The sequence below is a fragment of the Littorina saxatilis genome, linkage group LG14 (genome assembly GCF_037325665.1).
Source record: "Littorina saxatilis isolate snail1 linkage group LG14, US_GU_Lsax_2.0, whole genome shotgun sequence".
Taxonomy (NCBI): Eukaryota; Metazoa; Mollusca; class Gastropoda; order Littorinimorpha; family Littorinidae; genus Littorina; species Littorina saxatilis.
This window is the reverse complement of record NC_090258.1, coordinates 31,051,934-31,068,781: the sequence shown is the minus strand read 5'-3', so window position 1 is coordinate 31,068,781 and position 16,848 is coordinate 31,051,934. Positions and strand designations below refer to the sequence as shown.

The 16,848-nt window shown below is 42.2% G+C and overlaps 1 protein-coding gene across 1 annotated transcript in view; it reads right to left on the bottom strand.

Annotated features, from left to right (window-relative positions):
- Positions 1–16,848, bottom strand: part of LOC138947557 (fibrillin-2-like) — a gene marked incomplete at its 5' end in the record, with an annotated part of 90,910 nt that overhangs the window by 58,338 nt on the left and 15,724 nt on the right. The window contains 9 exons of the mRNA XM_070319047.1: positions 764–1,027; positions 2,787–2,909; positions 5,492–5,617; positions 6,571–6,696; positions 7,568–7,696; positions 8,783–9,028; positions 11,725–12,306; positions 14,530–14,795; positions 15,551–15,752. Of these exons, the coding sequence (XP_070175148.1) occupies positions 764–1,027; positions 2,787–2,909; positions 5,492–5,617; positions 6,571–6,696; positions 7,568–7,696; positions 8,783–9,028; positions 11,725–12,306; positions 14,530–14,795; positions 15,551–15,752 (2,064 nt within the window). The remainder of the gene's footprint in view (positions 1–763; positions 1,028–2,786; positions 2,910–5,491; positions 5,618–6,570; positions 6,697–7,567; positions 7,697–8,782; positions 9,029–11,724; positions 12,307–14,529; positions 14,796–15,550; positions 15,753–16,848) is intronic.

The following is a 16,848-nucleotide window of genomic DNA, read 5'->3' as shown; positions in this document are numbered from 1 at the left end:
ACATAATTCATTAATAAATAAATAGATAACTGAATAAATAGATAAATAACTAAAAAGATAAATAGATAGATAAAAAATACATATTTAAGCCAATAGTGGATACAGGAGGAGAAGTTAAAGCTGGGAAGAAAGAGAGAGAGAGAGAGAGAGAGAGAGAGAGAGAGAGAGAGAGAGAGAGAGAGAGAGAGAGAGAGAGAGAGAGAGAGAGAGAGAGAGAGAGAGAGAGAGAGAGAGAGAGAGAGAGAGAGAGAGAGAGAGAGAGAGAGAGAGAGAGAGAGAGAATTGAATTGAATTGAATTGAAATTTTTTTTACGAGGGTGACAGAATAAGCAATGTATACATGCTTCTTTTCATCCGGCCCTCGCCCATTGAGGGGTAACAAACAAGAAGAAATAAAAGATAAGTTTAACAATAGTACAAATGACATATTTACCATAATTAACATGTCAATTAAGAGAGAGAGAGAGAGAGAGAGAGAGAGAGAGAGAGAGAGAGAGAGAGAGAAAGAGAGAGAGAGAGAGAGACACACACACACACAGAAATAGACATAAGAGAGACACACAGACAAACACACAAACAATACACTTTGACAGAAAACAACAGAGACCGATGGGGGGAAAACAGACAGACAAAGCCATCAAGGAAGCTTAAAAAAAATAGTCAAAACAGACTCAAAACAAGCAAACAATCACACAATTAAAACAAACAAACAAACAAACAAACAAACAAACAAACAAGCAAAGACAAAATCCCACAAACCCACCTGTGCAATTCCCTTCTCCCTCTCTCTTGTAGCCACTGTCACACTGGCACCTGTAGCCACCTTGAAAGTTGTCGCACTGTGACCCGTTGACGCCACATTCTGTTTGCGTCGCTTCTACGTCACATTCATTGACGTCACGCTCGCACGTGCCGCCTTCCCAGCCAGACTTGCACACGCAGCCTGTAACTGCGTCGCAACGCTCGGAGCCAATTCCACAATTGCACGTTCTACTGCAGCTGTCTCCGTATGACCCCTCTGGACAGTCTGTTATAAGCACAGCAAGGTCAAGTTATGCTGTAGGCTATCTTACTCACAGGCTCAGATATAATGATGATGACTACGACGATAATAATGGTCCTGAAAACGTTAATGATCCTGAACAGGATGATGATAATGATGATGATGATAATGATGATGATACTGCCAATGATGATGATAATAATGATGATGATAATGATGATGATACTGCCAATGATGATGATAATAATGATGATGATAATGATGATGAGGATGATAATGCCAATGATGATGATAATACCAATGATGATGATGATGATGATGATGATAATGCCAATGATGATGAGGATGATAAGCAAGTAAGACATGTTCATTTAAACAAAAGAGCAATGCTATTAGTAAAGCCACTTAGTCAATAACAGTGTTTTTCAATATATATCCGAAAGAAAGAGAGCAAGAAAGAAAGAGGTAAAAAAGAAAAAAAAAACAGAAAGAAAAGAAGAAAGAGAAAAAGAAAGAACTATAGAAAGAAAGTTAGATATAACAAGAAATTCCTCCGAGGTAGGAAAAACACCCCCGTCAAAGGGAAATAACCTAGTCAGAAGTCAGAAGTCAGAAGTCAGAAGTCAGAAGAGAGAAAGTCAGAAGTCAGAAGTCAGAAGAGAGAAAGTCAGAAGTCAGAAGTCAGAAGTCAGAAGTCAGAAGAGAGAAAGTCAGAAGTCAGAAGTCAGAAGAGAGAAAGTCAGAAGTCAGAAGTCAGAAGAGAGAAAGTCAGAAGTCAGAAGTCAGAAGAGAGAAAGTCAGAAGTCAGAAGTCAGAAGTCAGAAGTCAGAAGTCAGAAGTCAGAAGAGAGAAAGTCAGAAGTCAGAAGTCAGAAGTCAGAAGAGAGAAAGTCAGAAGTCAGAAGTCAGAAGAGAGAAAGTCAGAAGTCAGAAGTCAGAAGAGAGAAAGTCAGAAGTCAGAAGTCAGAAGTCAGAAGTCAAAAGTCAGAAGTCAGAAGTCAGAAGTCAGAAGTCAAAAGTCAAAAGTCAAAAGTCAGAAGTCAAAAGTCAAAAGTCAGAAGTCAGAAGTCAAAAGTCAAAAGTCAGAAGTCAGAAGTCAAAAGTCAAAAGTCAAAAGTCAGAAGTCAGAAGTCAGAAGTCAGAAGTCAGAAGTCAGAAGTCAGAAGTCAGAAGTCAAAAGTCAAAAGTCAGAAGTCAGAACAAAAGTCAGAAGTTCAAAAGTCAGAAGTCAGAATGTAAACACAGGGTCCATTGCGAAAGGGTACGTCGAGGTAGGAAAAACACCCCCGTTGGTCAAAGGGAAATAACCATTCTCACTGCCACCAACTGAGAAGGTTATTTCCCTTTGACCATTAATATGTCACTCTTAATCTTAATCCACCAATAACTCCCTAACCGTGTGTTTGACTGGTCCCAATTTTTGTAAGGACCGTCTCAGGAATGTATAGAACCTGTTCACCAAGTTTAGTGACGATCGGTCCGTTCATTCTTGAGATCTATATGCGAACACAAACACACAAACACACAAATAAACAAACAAACACATCGAGTGAAACCTATACACACCCCTATAGCGGGGGTGTAAAGAGAGAAAGATTGATAAAAAGAAAGAAGGAAAAGAAAGAATGATAGATAGAAATAAATACACAAACAAGAAACAAACTATTAAACGTACACACACGAAAGAAGAACAAAACTAACAGACCAACCAAACAACCAACCAAACAACCAACCAACCCACACAATAACTAACAAATCATTATGACGAGCGTAAAACCACTGACCAATACAGGTCAACTTGTCGTTGTCCAGTCTTTTGCCTGCTCGACACGAGCAGGAAAAGCTGCCCACGGTGTTTGTACAATTGTCCGAGCAAGGTTTTGGTGAAGCTGCACATTCGTCGATGTCTGCCAGGCAAACGAAAAACAGTTCACACGTTAGAACATGCTCTGATCGAACTAGCATGTCTCGTTTAAAGCCATATGTACTCGATGACTATACACGCTAATTGCTTTACCAACAGCTGGAGACATGCTAAATTAAGTTCCCTGCAAAATATTCAATGTTGAGATATGTTAATTTTCATTTTGATCTGGATCGTCCTATTTATAGATTTGCCAACAGAGGTAGCGTTGACGCAAGGGAAATAACTCCGCGTCTTTGTTTACATCCAAAGTTTATGAGACTCTAAAACAAGCTGTAATGCATGGCGACATATCGTCATTACATGGTCTTATGGTGCGTTTGACATCGATTATGGGCAAACTACACTTTGTAAACACGGGAGCGCGTACATATGCCTTTAATATATATATGATCATAACAGACGGTAAAATAATAATAATTGTCAGTAAGTACTGGTGTCACATGACTGATGTGAACCAGTTGATTGGCTAATGGCGATGCGCTAAAACTGTTAGCGCACTCTTGGAGTGCGCTAACTTTTCCACAGAGCGTATTCTTGCGCCCTTTGCCTAAGCAAGACTGTGCTCTCATCCTCAGAATTAATTAATGACATGTAGCTTATATTCTCCACAATACCAAATGACCATAAATTCCCTGCTTCTCAATTAAAGCAGAAGTGGTTTTTTTTCTGACAGATTGCATGTGCCTGTGCCAGTGCCAGTGATCTAAAAAAAATGGAAGCCGCTGTGTTTCATCTAATTTTCGCCGACTTGCATAGATTCTTCTCATATGCCGTGTTAGTGGCATGTAGCTTATCATCCACATTACCAAATGATGAGTTAGTATACAATTCCCAGCGGCTAACAGAAAACACAAGTGTTATTCCGATAACGTACCAGCAAGACCAGTTTGGAAGACTGACTCGATCGACTCTGTAGCAGACAACACAGAAATACGACTACATCAGTTCAGTAAATGAATGGTTTCAGAATTATTATTTCAAAGCAAGAACAATCGTAATCGAAAACGTGTAAGGTTCAGAACGTTCTTACCATATATAAGATTTATTAGCAGCCTGCCTTATGCGTACAGACTCAGTGCAGACTGCAGTCGTTCCATTGCCCAGGTTGACAGGTAGCCTAGCAGACGACATTAACCCCGCTCAGCAAATTAACATGTTGGGCAAATGTGAACGAAAAAACGATGGGGATATAATACGTGTAGGGTTCAGAGCATTCTTACCGTTCATATTTAGTATCAGACTCCCCGATGAGTGAAGATAGATCATAGAACACGAGAAATATGCCACATTTGTTTTGAAAATGTGCGAACAGTCGAGTCCCGCTTTGAGTCAATTCAAGGGGAGTCACTCCGCATAGTCAATCCGTCGAAGCTCGACTGGAGGTTTCGAATCGCAAATAATGAAGAGCCTTTCTCCGAGTTCAAATGAGGTCTCTCTGAAAGATCATCACTGTTCAGATTAACGCTACACTGGAATTTACCAACAGAAATTAAAATGCGTGTGACGAAAGCACGACACACTTGAGACACCCCACACAAAAGTAGATCTTTACTGTGCACGACCTGACCACACAGTTATGCCTATTCAAATGCGCATTGCAAAATGTGCGTTAGGAATCTTCTTTTTTCTATGGCGGTACTGACAATATCGTTATTGAAACAATCCCAGTGCACTAAGGGATTTATAGAGCAAATCTCGAAAATAATTATTGAACTCAGCGCTATGCGCTTCGTTCAATAATGAATTTTCTCGATTTGCTCTATAAATCCCTTAGTGCACTGGGATGTCTCAATAACTTAAATAATAATACGAATATTTATAACGCGCACATATCTCACCAACAGGCGACTCAAGGCGCACATACACTCATTCACACACACGGAGACTTAAAGTCACCAACACACACACACCATCAACCATTAAAATATGTACAGTTATTCAGGGTGGGATGGGGTGGGCAGTGTAGAATGCATGGATTATGTGGAAAAAAGGAATGTCTTGAGTGCAGATTTGAATGATTCGAGGGACTGTTGTTGACGGAGGGGGAGAGGTAGTGTGTAAAACCGACATACAGACATGCAGACAGACAGGCAGACAGGCAGAGGAACTGACAAGCATTCACACAATCATGGGTGGGACTGAAAAATGTCATGTATCCTGACGAATTTTAAGGGGGGGGGGAGGGGGGGGGCCCAGACGCTGAAGGATTTGTACTATTAACAAACAAAAAAACGTCACCAGAGACATGAATCCGGATTTCCGGAACATAACGGGAGAATCCCACCCATGCACAATGCTACAGACTAAATGAAACAGACGGACACACACACACACACACACACACACACACACACACACACACACACACACACACACACACACACACAGGCGCGCGCGCGCACATACACACACACACACACACACACACACACACACACACAGGCGCGCGAACAACAACAATAACAAAACCACCACCATCACCACCACCACCACCACCACAACCAACAACAACAACAACAACAACAACAACAACAACAACAACAACAACAACAACAACTCTACCTTGGCAAGCCTGTTTGTCAGTCGCCAGCCCGTATCCACTGTTACAGAAGCAGACAGCAGTATCGTCGTCCTGGAGAGTGCAGCCATGTTGGCAGTCTAGGTTGGCCTCCTTGCACACGTCTTCAACTGCACAGACAAGTAAAAGAGATTAAAAAAAAAAGTCTCTTTTTCATCCTCTCTTTCGAAGTGACAAAAGCCAACCATTTTTCGAAAAGACGTCATAACGTGAATAATGGGGTCAAGTAAACATTCTGTCACGTCTTCTGCATGTCTCCTGAGGAGTGACAAAGAATTTCGAGAACAAAAGTTTATTTCTGACATATCAGCGGAAGAAAAATAATCGCAAGGTCACCGCTAGGCTGTTTACGTATCGGTACCGTATCTCATTAAGGGTCTATAAAATAAAAATGATAATGATAATTGTCAGTATGTGACAGTGTCACGTGATAAAAAGAAAACAGTTCATTGGATAGAGCGAGCGAAAATCAGTTGATCTACTACTAAAAGGAGAAATTTTCATTGAGTTTATTAGTAGGAAATTCAATAACTTTGGAAGAATGAGCAGTACTGTACCTGTTTACGAGTTGGTTAATTACTTTTCATATTAGATTTTGAATATTGTTAAGATGTGAGGAGGTTCTAAACAAAATGTGTTTACGCTTTTGTTTTGAAAGAATTCACTTTAATTATTGGCTGTTTATATTCTTTCTTCATTGGCACCATGATATTTTAGGAAGTCACGGTAATCTGCTATTTTTTCTATGCCTTGGTCGATCCATGTGGGCATTTTTATTTGCTTCACTCAATGTTTTTTAAGTAGGGCTTGTTTGTTCTAAATAATTAAGAAAACATATGTTCAGCGGATGTGAGAGAGAGAGAGAGAGAGAGAGAGAGAGAGAGAGAGAGAGAGAGAGAGAGAGAGAGAGAGAGAGAGAGAGAGAAAGAAAGAGAGATGGGGAGAAAAAGAGAGAGAGGGAGAGGGAGAAAGATAGACAGAAAGAGAGAGAGACAGAAAGAGAGTGACAGAGATAAAGAGAGACATAGACAGACACAAATTAGAGTACGGCACAGTGTCTCACCTTGAGTGCAGGAGGTACGATCAGGGTTGAGACGGTATCCAAAGAGACACTCACAGTTGTACGACCCGACAACATTCTGACACTTCTGCTGGCAGCCGCCATTGTTATTCTTACACTCATCAACATCTAAAAGAGAGAAATACACTCATATCAGTTTTAATGATCCTTCCTACACACAAACTGCCATGCAAAACCCGCACTTGTGTGTACATTTAGTTTTCCTTTTAGACGAATTTTGAAAAATAACTCTGTGGGGATTATTTGGGTTTTGAAAGAGTGATTTGCCGAGGACAATGACTGTACTGTAAGCATTCACTCTGAAAGACACCGCGACGACTCATGGTCAATTTGCATATATATAAGCTGTGCAATTGCGGAAGGAAATGATCCAAAACTCTTAAAAGAAAAGGTACATGCTAAAAAGTGACAGACCTCGCAAATGTGATGGCAACTCTGTGTATTTTCATACTTGAAGAAAAGCGAGGCAAAGTCTACGTTTGACGTCACATGGCACGATTGCTCGAACTTCTCACGCGCTTTGGGGCCCTGAATTGCATTCTAAAAATTAGGCTCCCTGTCGGTGATTGTGCGTACTTTTGCGCTACCGAAATGATGACAAAAACGATGGTTGGTGGCCTGTTGCCAGACCAGCCTTTTTTTGTTGGTCCTCGGGGAGCTTTTTGCCTTCTGTTACATCTGTATTAACCTCTGCCTTGGTCGATAACGATTAAACAGAAGACAATATACTCCCACTTGGACCAAGAAAAAAGCTGGTCTGACGACAAGCCACCAAACATCTTGAATTGGTTTTTAAATAATCAGGCATGATCAGTGAATATCGACTCACAGTAAGCTGAACAGACATGCTTTCCATACATACTTTTGATAAAGCTGAACAAATTAAACAAAGATAATTAATATTCTGTAATAAAAAAGAGTTGCTTAACTTTTGAGCTTAAGTTTATATCCGCACGCTGTGTAAAATAATTCCACTCACCGCCGCAGGTGCCGTTCGCCCTCTTGTAGCCATTTCGGCACGTGCAGCTAAAACTGCCGGCAAAGTTGTTGCACACTTCAGTTTCTTCGCAAGTGTTCAGCCCAGACGTTTCATCACATTCGTCCACATCTGTGGGACACATAGCAGTGTGCAGCATTTGACCGGCAAAAAGTGAACTTGGAAATACCGGAAAGTAAATGATAAATAGTTCTGGCCTACAGGTACTAACTGATTACGTTTGAACAGTTTTAGAGTCTATCACTCCAAGATGACAATCTGATATTTCAGGACAGTTGCAGGCAATCAAAATCAGCTTTGTTTTTTGCGTTTTGTGTTTGCAAGTTGCCCAAACTGTTTAGGCCCTAAAAATAAATCCTAGCAGTACCCCTGCTCTGGCTTACCCAGATCTGTATATACCCCTGTTGTATAAAAGTTTAGATTGTTGTGGAATTTGCAGCGTAGCATATGTTTTTTTTAAGTGTAGCATTGTCTAAACTTTACTCCAACATCTGCATCTTGAGCAAGAAAATATATGTTTCAAAAGTGTATTTAGGAAACAGCAACATATAGCAACATAATAAAGTCTGCAGTGCCACTTTTCAGTGTAGATAATGTTATTTGACCCCAATTTGGACCGCTACAGCAGAAGCAGAAATAAATACCAGGACACAAGACAGAGGGAACGGTTGCATGCTTGTTATTATTTGTTTGAGTGTAGAAATATTAAGCTAGGCGTAACAGCATTGTAATTTGTCTTAAAACGTAGCACGCTACGCTATACTTGGCAGCTCCGCTTGAGGTGGTACGTAGCTTAGCCGCTAGCGCGCTAGCTTTATAACCAGTTAGTTGCAATCAGCGTGGGTTCGAATCCCCTTTTCGGCGAGAGATTAATTTTATGGAGTCAACTTTATGCAGACTCTCTCCGGTGTCCGAATACCCCCGTGTGCACACATGCGCACGAAAAAATCCCAAGATCAAAGCGAAAGTCTCAGGGCTTGGAAAACATGAAGACGCATCATATTTCGTCTCTGATTATCATGTGCGTATCTCGATACTTTGACGAGACAAACCTAATGCTGGTGTGTTGAAGAAGAAAGCTGCAGTTCGAGTCAAAGTATCACACCATGTCTTCAGCGTATTGCCAATACCTGTCCCAAAATAGGCCAACTTGTTTAAGAGGACGTTAAACCCAAATAGTCAGTCAACCTCACTTACCTTGACACGTCCCAGCGCTGTCCTTGCTGAAACCCGGCAGACAGGAACACAAATACGACCCGGCGGTGTTGCTGCACAGTTGACCTTGACCGCAAACATCCCGGTTCTCCTCACACTCGTCTACGTCGTCCCCGCAAGCCTCGCCCTTCCAGCCTGATTGACACTGGCATCCCGTCACGTGATGGCATGCCACGCCTCTTCCGTTGCACTCGCACGTTTTTCCGCAGTTTGCGCCGTAGCTCAACCCTGTGTTAACAATGAGGGTTGTGTGGATGGTGTTTATTATAGTTATGAGACTAAGGGTAGGGCGGATGGTGGCGAGAGAGGTGAAGGGAGGGACTCCCGGAGGGGGGAATGTTTACTGTTCCGTGCGCGGGGCAGTAAGCAGTAGCCGCCAATGTTTAGCTCAGCAGGCACTGTCGCGGCTGACGAGCCTCAGTTCTTCACCGAACACTGCATCCTCATTCAAGGAAACTGCACCGCGCTGTTCTGGAAATCTGTCTTCATTTTCAAGGCATACTGATACGAAGAGGTGTGACCTACACCGACCCTAGCGGCTAAGGCAAAGCCACACGTTCGTCTCAAAACTATATAGGCACAGTCCTTCCCCTGCCCGAGATTCCACCCCGAGCATCTTTTGAATTAATTGAATTATTTACTTGAACCAAGCGGCAATCTGTACACTAGGCAATGTTTGGAAATAACTACGTTGGGTCTGTATGTGCCGTGAAAAAGTTGAAATGGAATTCCGAAAACAAACGAGGCAAGCTTTCCAACGTGACACTATATGCTATAATCACTAGCGGGAAGCGTGTCTATACATCCATCACATTATGTTCATGCTGCACAGAAGGCGCATAGGATGTTGAACTTTGGCAAGCGTCAAAGTGGAGGGATGGTCCTATCCAACGTAAACTCCTGGCCAGATGTGAGATGGTGAGTCCATTTTGTAATGGGACCGACTGTACTTCTATTCGAAAACTGGTTCCATTACTCATCATGTGTGACCCTCCACCACGAAATGAGTCGCATGTCACCTCGGGCGGTTCTGCGCTAGGGTTAATATAAGTCCGGGGAGTGTCTGGTGACAGTGTGAGGGTCACCTTAGTCACAGGCTTATAACTCAAACAATGTTTGCTCTTTTCTAAAACGGGTTTCACCACTGCATAGAGCATAAAAAACTCTAGGAATATGTAAAAATATGAAAATCATGCAAAGGTGACATGCGACTCATTCCGTGGTGGAGGGTCACATTTGGTTGCTAGCTAAGTTGGCAGCTTGGTTGGACTAAAGAGGGGTGATCTAGGAAGATTGCGTGAGGCTTGAAGGGAAGGGTATTCAGATTGCTCAAAGAGGGACTAATACAAAGATTTTAGTACACTTAATCACTCACACACATGCACACACACGCGCGCATAGACACACACAAAAGCACACCACACCCTTCCTCCACACTCTCTAGCACTTCTCTCCCCCCCCCCCCCCCATCTCTCACCCTACCCTGCACCAACCCAAACACCACCGACCCTCCCCACAAAAAAATAAACAAGTCGCGTAAGGCGAAAATACAATATTTAGTCAAGTAGCTGTCGAACTCACAGAATGAAACTGAACGCAATGCCATTTTACTCGTAGCATCGTCAGGCCACCGCTCATGGCAAAGGCAGTGAAATTGACAAGAAGAGCGGGGTAGTAGTTGCGCTAAGAAGGATAGCACGCTTTTCTGTACCTCTCTTTGTTTTAACTTTCTGAGCGTGTTTTTAATTCAAACATATCATATCTATATGTTTTTGCAATCAGGAACCGACAAGGAATAAGATGAAAGTGTTTTTAAATTGATTTGGACAATTTAATTTTGATAATAATTTTTATATATTTAATTTTCAGAGCTTGTTTTTAATCCGAATATAACATATTTATATGTTTTTGGAATCAGCAAATGATGGAGAATAAGATAAATGTAAATTTGGAGCGATTTATAAATTTTTATTTTTTTTTACAATTTTCCGATTTTTAATGACCAAAGTCATTAATTAATTTGTATGCCACCAAGCTGAAATGCAATACCGAATCCCGGGCTTCGTCGAAGATTACTTGACCAAAATTTGAACCAATTTGGTTGAAAAATGAGGGCGTGACAGTGCCGCCTCAACTTTCACGAAAAGCCGGATATGACGTCATCAAAGACATTTATCAAAAAAATGAAAAAAACGTTCGGGGATTTCATTCCCAGGAACTCTCATGTCAAATTTCATAAAGGTCGGTCCAGTAGTTTAGTCTGAATCGCTCTACACACACACACAGACACACACACACACACACACACACACACACACACATACACCACGACCCTCGTCTCGATTCCCCCCTCTACGTTAAAATAGCCACCAAGCTGAAATGCAATACCGAATCCCGGGCTTCGTCGAAGATTACTTGACCAAAATTTGAACCAATTTGGTTGAAAAATGAGGGCGTGACAGTGCCGCCTCAACTTTCACGAAAAGCCGGATATGACGTCATCAAAGACATTTATCAAAAAAATGAAAAAAACGTTCGGGGATTTCATTCCCAGGAACTCTCATGTCAAATTTCATAAAGGTCGGTCCAGAAGTTTAGTCTGAATCGCTCTACACACACACACAGACACACACACACACACACACACACACACACCACGACCCTCGTCTCGATTCCCCCCTCTACGTTAAAATATTTAGTCAAAACTTGACTAAATGTAAAAACCCACAAAACAAAAACACACAAAACCCCACTAATACATCGCAACCCATAAATCTCGCTACCCCCCCCCCCCCCCCCCCCCCTTCACAACGCACACGCAATATTACCGTACCCCTCATCTACCTCAAACACCTCTCGCCCATCCCCTAGACTCACCCCCTCCCCCTCCCCCCCCCCCCCCCATCATTCCCCAACACACATACCTGTACATTGACTGCACGTGCGCCTGTCCGCATTCAGCTTGAACCCTGGGTAGCACGAGCACGTGAAACTTCCCTCCGAGTCCTGACAGTCCTGGTCACACACACCCTCAAGGCACTCGTCAACATTCCCGCAACTCTCATTGGCCGTGTAGCCCGGTTTACACAAACAAACTTGCGTAGAAGTATTCCCTGTGCAGTATTTACCGGCACCAATACAGTTCTGCGCGGTGCATTCATCTGCTATGTTGGCATCTACGGTGCATGACTTATTGCCAGCTTGCAGCGTGTTGCCGGGTTCGCACGAACACCGAAAGGATCCTACTTCATTCTCGCATTTCTGTTCGCAGCCTGAGCTTTTCTCCGCGCACTCATTGACGTCACGACACGTGATTCCGTCGGAGCCCAATCGGTATCCAGCGTCGCAGGAACATACGTAACTTCCGGCGGTGTTGACGCACCCTCCGTTGGTGCATTTGCTGGTGTTGGCACATTCGTTGATGTCAAAACAAGCTTCGATGTCATTGTCGAAGATGAAACCCGTAGGGCAGGTTCCATTACATCTGTAGCCCTTCAAAGAGGCGCCTGTAACAGAGATGGCGAATGGTTCACACTCCTTCCCCACTGAACGGTTCGGTTTACAATCTCAGATCAGGACAGACTTTCAGATATCTTTTGATCACGCTATCTGTCTGTGTGTCTTTCTCTATTTTTTTCTTGCTCACCCGGAGACAGGTCGAGCTACACTGAGACAAAATCAAAACTTTGATTTTATTCAAATGTGGGCAGGCATAAATTGTTCACTCTCTTTTATTTTAATGTTATCGCACAGTCCTTTACACTATTTGTGTGTGTGTGTGTGTGTGTGTGTGTGTGTGTGTATGTGTGTGTGTGTGTGTGTGTGTGCGTGTGTGTGTGTGGTTGTGTGTGTGGGTGCGTGCGTGCGTCAGTGCGTGCGTGCGGGTGTGAGTGAGTATGTGTACGCAGTTTGGTTTGTTTGTTTGTTTGTTTGTTTGCTCAACGCCCAGCCAACCACGAAGGGCCATATCAGGGCGGTGCTGCTTTGACATATAACGTGCGCCACACACAAGACAGAAGTCGCAGCACAGGCTTCATGTCTCACCCAGTCACATTATTCTGACACCGGACCAACCAGTCCTAGCACTAACCCCATAATGCCAGACGCCAGATTGCCAATTTTAAAGTCTTAGGTATGGCCGGGGTTCGAACCCACGACCTCCCGATCACGGGGCGGACGCCTTAACACTAGGCCAACCGTGCCGGTGTAACACGAAATTTTTACTCCACGAAAAATTTACTCCGGAGTAAATACTTCGTACGAAATTCTTACTCCGAGTACACTTTTCGTACGAGAAAAGAACTCCCCAAGGCACGAAAAAATTACTCCCTCCACGAAATTTTTACTCCGCATTTTGTTTACTTCCAGTAAAAATCTTGTACGCAAAAATGGGATGAGGGCGAAGGGATAATGCCAATAAGTGATCTCGCGCACACGGATGTCGCGCTACCCTCCTTCCACCCCTTCCACCACCAAGACTAACAGGGGACAAGGGAGTAAAAATTTCGTACACCTGGCATGGGAAGTTAAATTGCTCGTGTTGGGGTGAAGTAATTTATTCGTTATTTATTCGTCAGGGGAGTAACATTTTTGTACGAAATGTTTACTCGGAACTCACCTGTCTTGGGGAGTAATTTTCTCGTGCAATGGGGGAGTGCTTTTTTCGTAAAGGGAGTAACTTTTTCGTACGAAATGTTTACTCCGGAGTAAAAAATCTCGTGGGAGTAATTTTCTCGTGTTACACCGGTCACGCAGTTTGGTGAGCACTCTGTTTGGTTGTTGTGTTGGAATGTATCATGTTTTGATTTTACTTTCTTTATTTGGTGTTTAACGTCGTTTTCAACCACGAAGGTTATATCGCGACGGGAAAAGGGGGGAGATGGGATAGAGCCAATTGTCAATTGTTTCTTGTTCACAAAAGCAATAATCAAAATTTTGCTCCAGGGGCTTGCAACGTAGTACAATATATTACCTTACTGGGAGAATGCAAGTTTCCAGTACAAAAGACTTAACACTTCTTACACACTGCTTGACTAAAATCTTTACAAAAATTGACTATATTCTATACAAGAAACACTTAACAAGGGTAAAAGGAGAAACAGAATCTGTTAGTCGCCTCTTACGACATGCTGGGAAGCATCGGGTATATTCTTCCCCCTAACCCGCGGGGGGTTATGTTTTGATTGTACTCAAGCCAAGCACCATTGGATTGGATTGGATTGGATTGGATTGGATTGGATTGGATTGGATTGGATAAGATTTACAGTCCAGTGAGGTTACCCTCATGGAAATTCGGGCTGCTTTCTCCCCGGGGAAAGCGAGCTGCCATACATACGGCGCTACCCATATTTTTTTTTTCCTGCATGCGTGTATTCATGTTTTCCTGAGACTTAATGCCGTGTGAGATGGAATTTTTTTACTTTATTCCAAGTCCCACGGGTATTTGATGGACATTTTTATCTATGCCTATACAATTTTGCCAGGAAAGACCCTTTTGTCAATCGTGGGATCTTTAACGTGCACACCCCAATGTAGTGTACACGAAGGGACCTCGGTTTTTCGTCTCATCCGAAAGACTAGCACTTGAACCCACCACCTAGGTTAGGAAAGGGGGGAGAAAATTGCGGCCTCACCCAGGCCTGAACACGCAACCTCTGTAGCTGTGTACTGCACGTTGTTGTACATGTAATACAATCTTACGTCTCTTATGTCTTATTTTCTGTGCTAACCTTGTTCATCAGGAGTCAGATCTACACAATCGAGACCATCAGGGCAAGGGTTGTTCCCTGCAGGGCAAGCGTCAAGCTCCGTTTCGCAGTTACTGCCCGTGTAGGCCGGCGCACAATCGCATGTCGCTATAGCAAAGTCAAAGCTGTCGCCCGTCCGTATGGTGCGCTCGTAGTTGCACGTGCCGTGATTGCTGCAGCCCCTGCACAGCTTGACTGGTATTGTCACGGGTATGGATTGCGCCCCCTTGGAGTCCGTCACGGAGACACTGGCAGAAAGAGAAAAAATATCAGAAGGTAAATGGCCGACAAGGAATCTGAAGATCACCTCTAGTAACCGTCCGCAAAAAATGAAAAGACAGAATCTGACAATATCATTTGCAATTGTTCAAAAAGAAATATATTATTCTGAATGTTTTGGAATTTTTGAGAGAAAAAAAAAGAATCAGAAGGTTACATTTTCAATTCGATAAATCAGAAGCAAATGTTTGAACACAACGAATTCTGACGGCATATGCTTGAATACAACGAATTCAGAAGGTATATGTTTGAATACAAAGAATTCAGCTGGTAGATGTTTGAATACAACGAATTCAGAAGGTATATGTTTGAATACAAAGAATTCAGCTGGTAGATGTTTGAATACAAAGAAATCAAAAGATGTAAATGTTTGAGTGCAACAAATCAGAAGTTAAATGGTTGAATACAAAGAATCAGACGGTAAATATCCGAATACGTTTGATTCCTGTTTTGTTATGTCCCTTCACCCGAAGATGCTTATGTGGGATTGATGTTTGAATGCAAAGAGTCAGAGGGTAAATGCTTAAATACAAAAACAAAACCAGAAGGCAAATGTCTGAATTAAACAAAACAGAAGCTAAATATTGAAATACAAAAGTATCAAAATAAAAAGAAAACACACCAGTTACCAGGTCAGGTACTTTTTTGTTATCAATATTTCGGCATGTAACTGCCTTCTTCAGGATGGTATGGAGCATAAAGTATCATAATGTAAATGACTCACTTAATGGGCCTGGGATCGTTGGCATCAAAAGTGGCAGTGATGGCTCCGTTGGATTCGTTAATGGACTGGTTAGCACTGGCGTTGAACAGCTTGTAGGTCAATATATCACCTTCGTCGTCTGTCCCCATCACAGAGAAAGTCTTTGGTTCGCCTGCAACTACGTTGACGCTGAGAGGGGCGGTCAGACCAGGTATGTTGTTGGCTGTGAAACAACAACAAAAGGTACAGGTATTCCCATAACAATATGTGATCGCGTGAGAGCTAGATGTTGGTGGGATTTTTTTCCGTTTTTTTTCTCTCGGCTATTTAATTTAATTTTAGGTTTGTACCCACTTTTGAAGCTTTTATTTTTATTTTATTTTTTATATACACTCACAGGAACAACAAACATTTCATTTGATAATCTTGTCGGTAACGATAGAAACATAGAACAAAAAAGTCTGGATAAATACAACACATAGAGCTAGATGTCAGAGATCTCACATTGTCTAGAGCCAGCTGAATAAGGGCGATGCCCACTCCTCTCCCAATGCTGCCTTCGCCTTCCCAGGCGCTAAATAGGGCCCGGTGCCCATTTTCAGGTGGGTCGAGCGGAGAAATCGGGTATTTTTGTTCGCCTCAGTTTCATCACATAATTATATACTTAAGGTATATTATATGCGAACAAAACAAAACGATTTCCTATTCTTTCCTTTCGAGTAAAGAATTCGCAGGTCGAGGCACCCGGCAAGGGGATCCGCTGTCACCTGATTTATTTCTGATTTGTGCCGAAATATTGTCTCCATTTTGGACCGATGTATTTAAACATTATAAGAAATTATATGGAAAATGTGACCCCACAAACTTCAACGATTTTGTATCAGAAAGTTTACATTATAATGTTAATATTCGCAGAGATAAAAAGACATTGCACATTAAAAATTGGATTGACAATGGAATTATTCAGATTGGTCATATTTTGGGGCAAAATTAATATTTTATCCTATAATGCGTTCAAAATGAAATATCCGAATGTGCGAGGAGATTTTGTATTGTATGAAAGTGTAATTCAGGCTTTTAAAAAATATTAGAGAGAGCCCATTGTGTGGAAATGTATTTGTCAAGGTAAGACACAATTTATTTATCAACAATTGACTGAACATGTCACGGTCCCAAAATGTATTGAAAAATGGTCTGAATCCGTGAACTGTTTGTTAGATAAGAATGTTATTTTTCAACATGTCTTTAAAACAACAAAAGATACCTGTCTGAGATGGTTCCAGTACCGATTATTGTACAGAATTTTGCCGACAGAACGG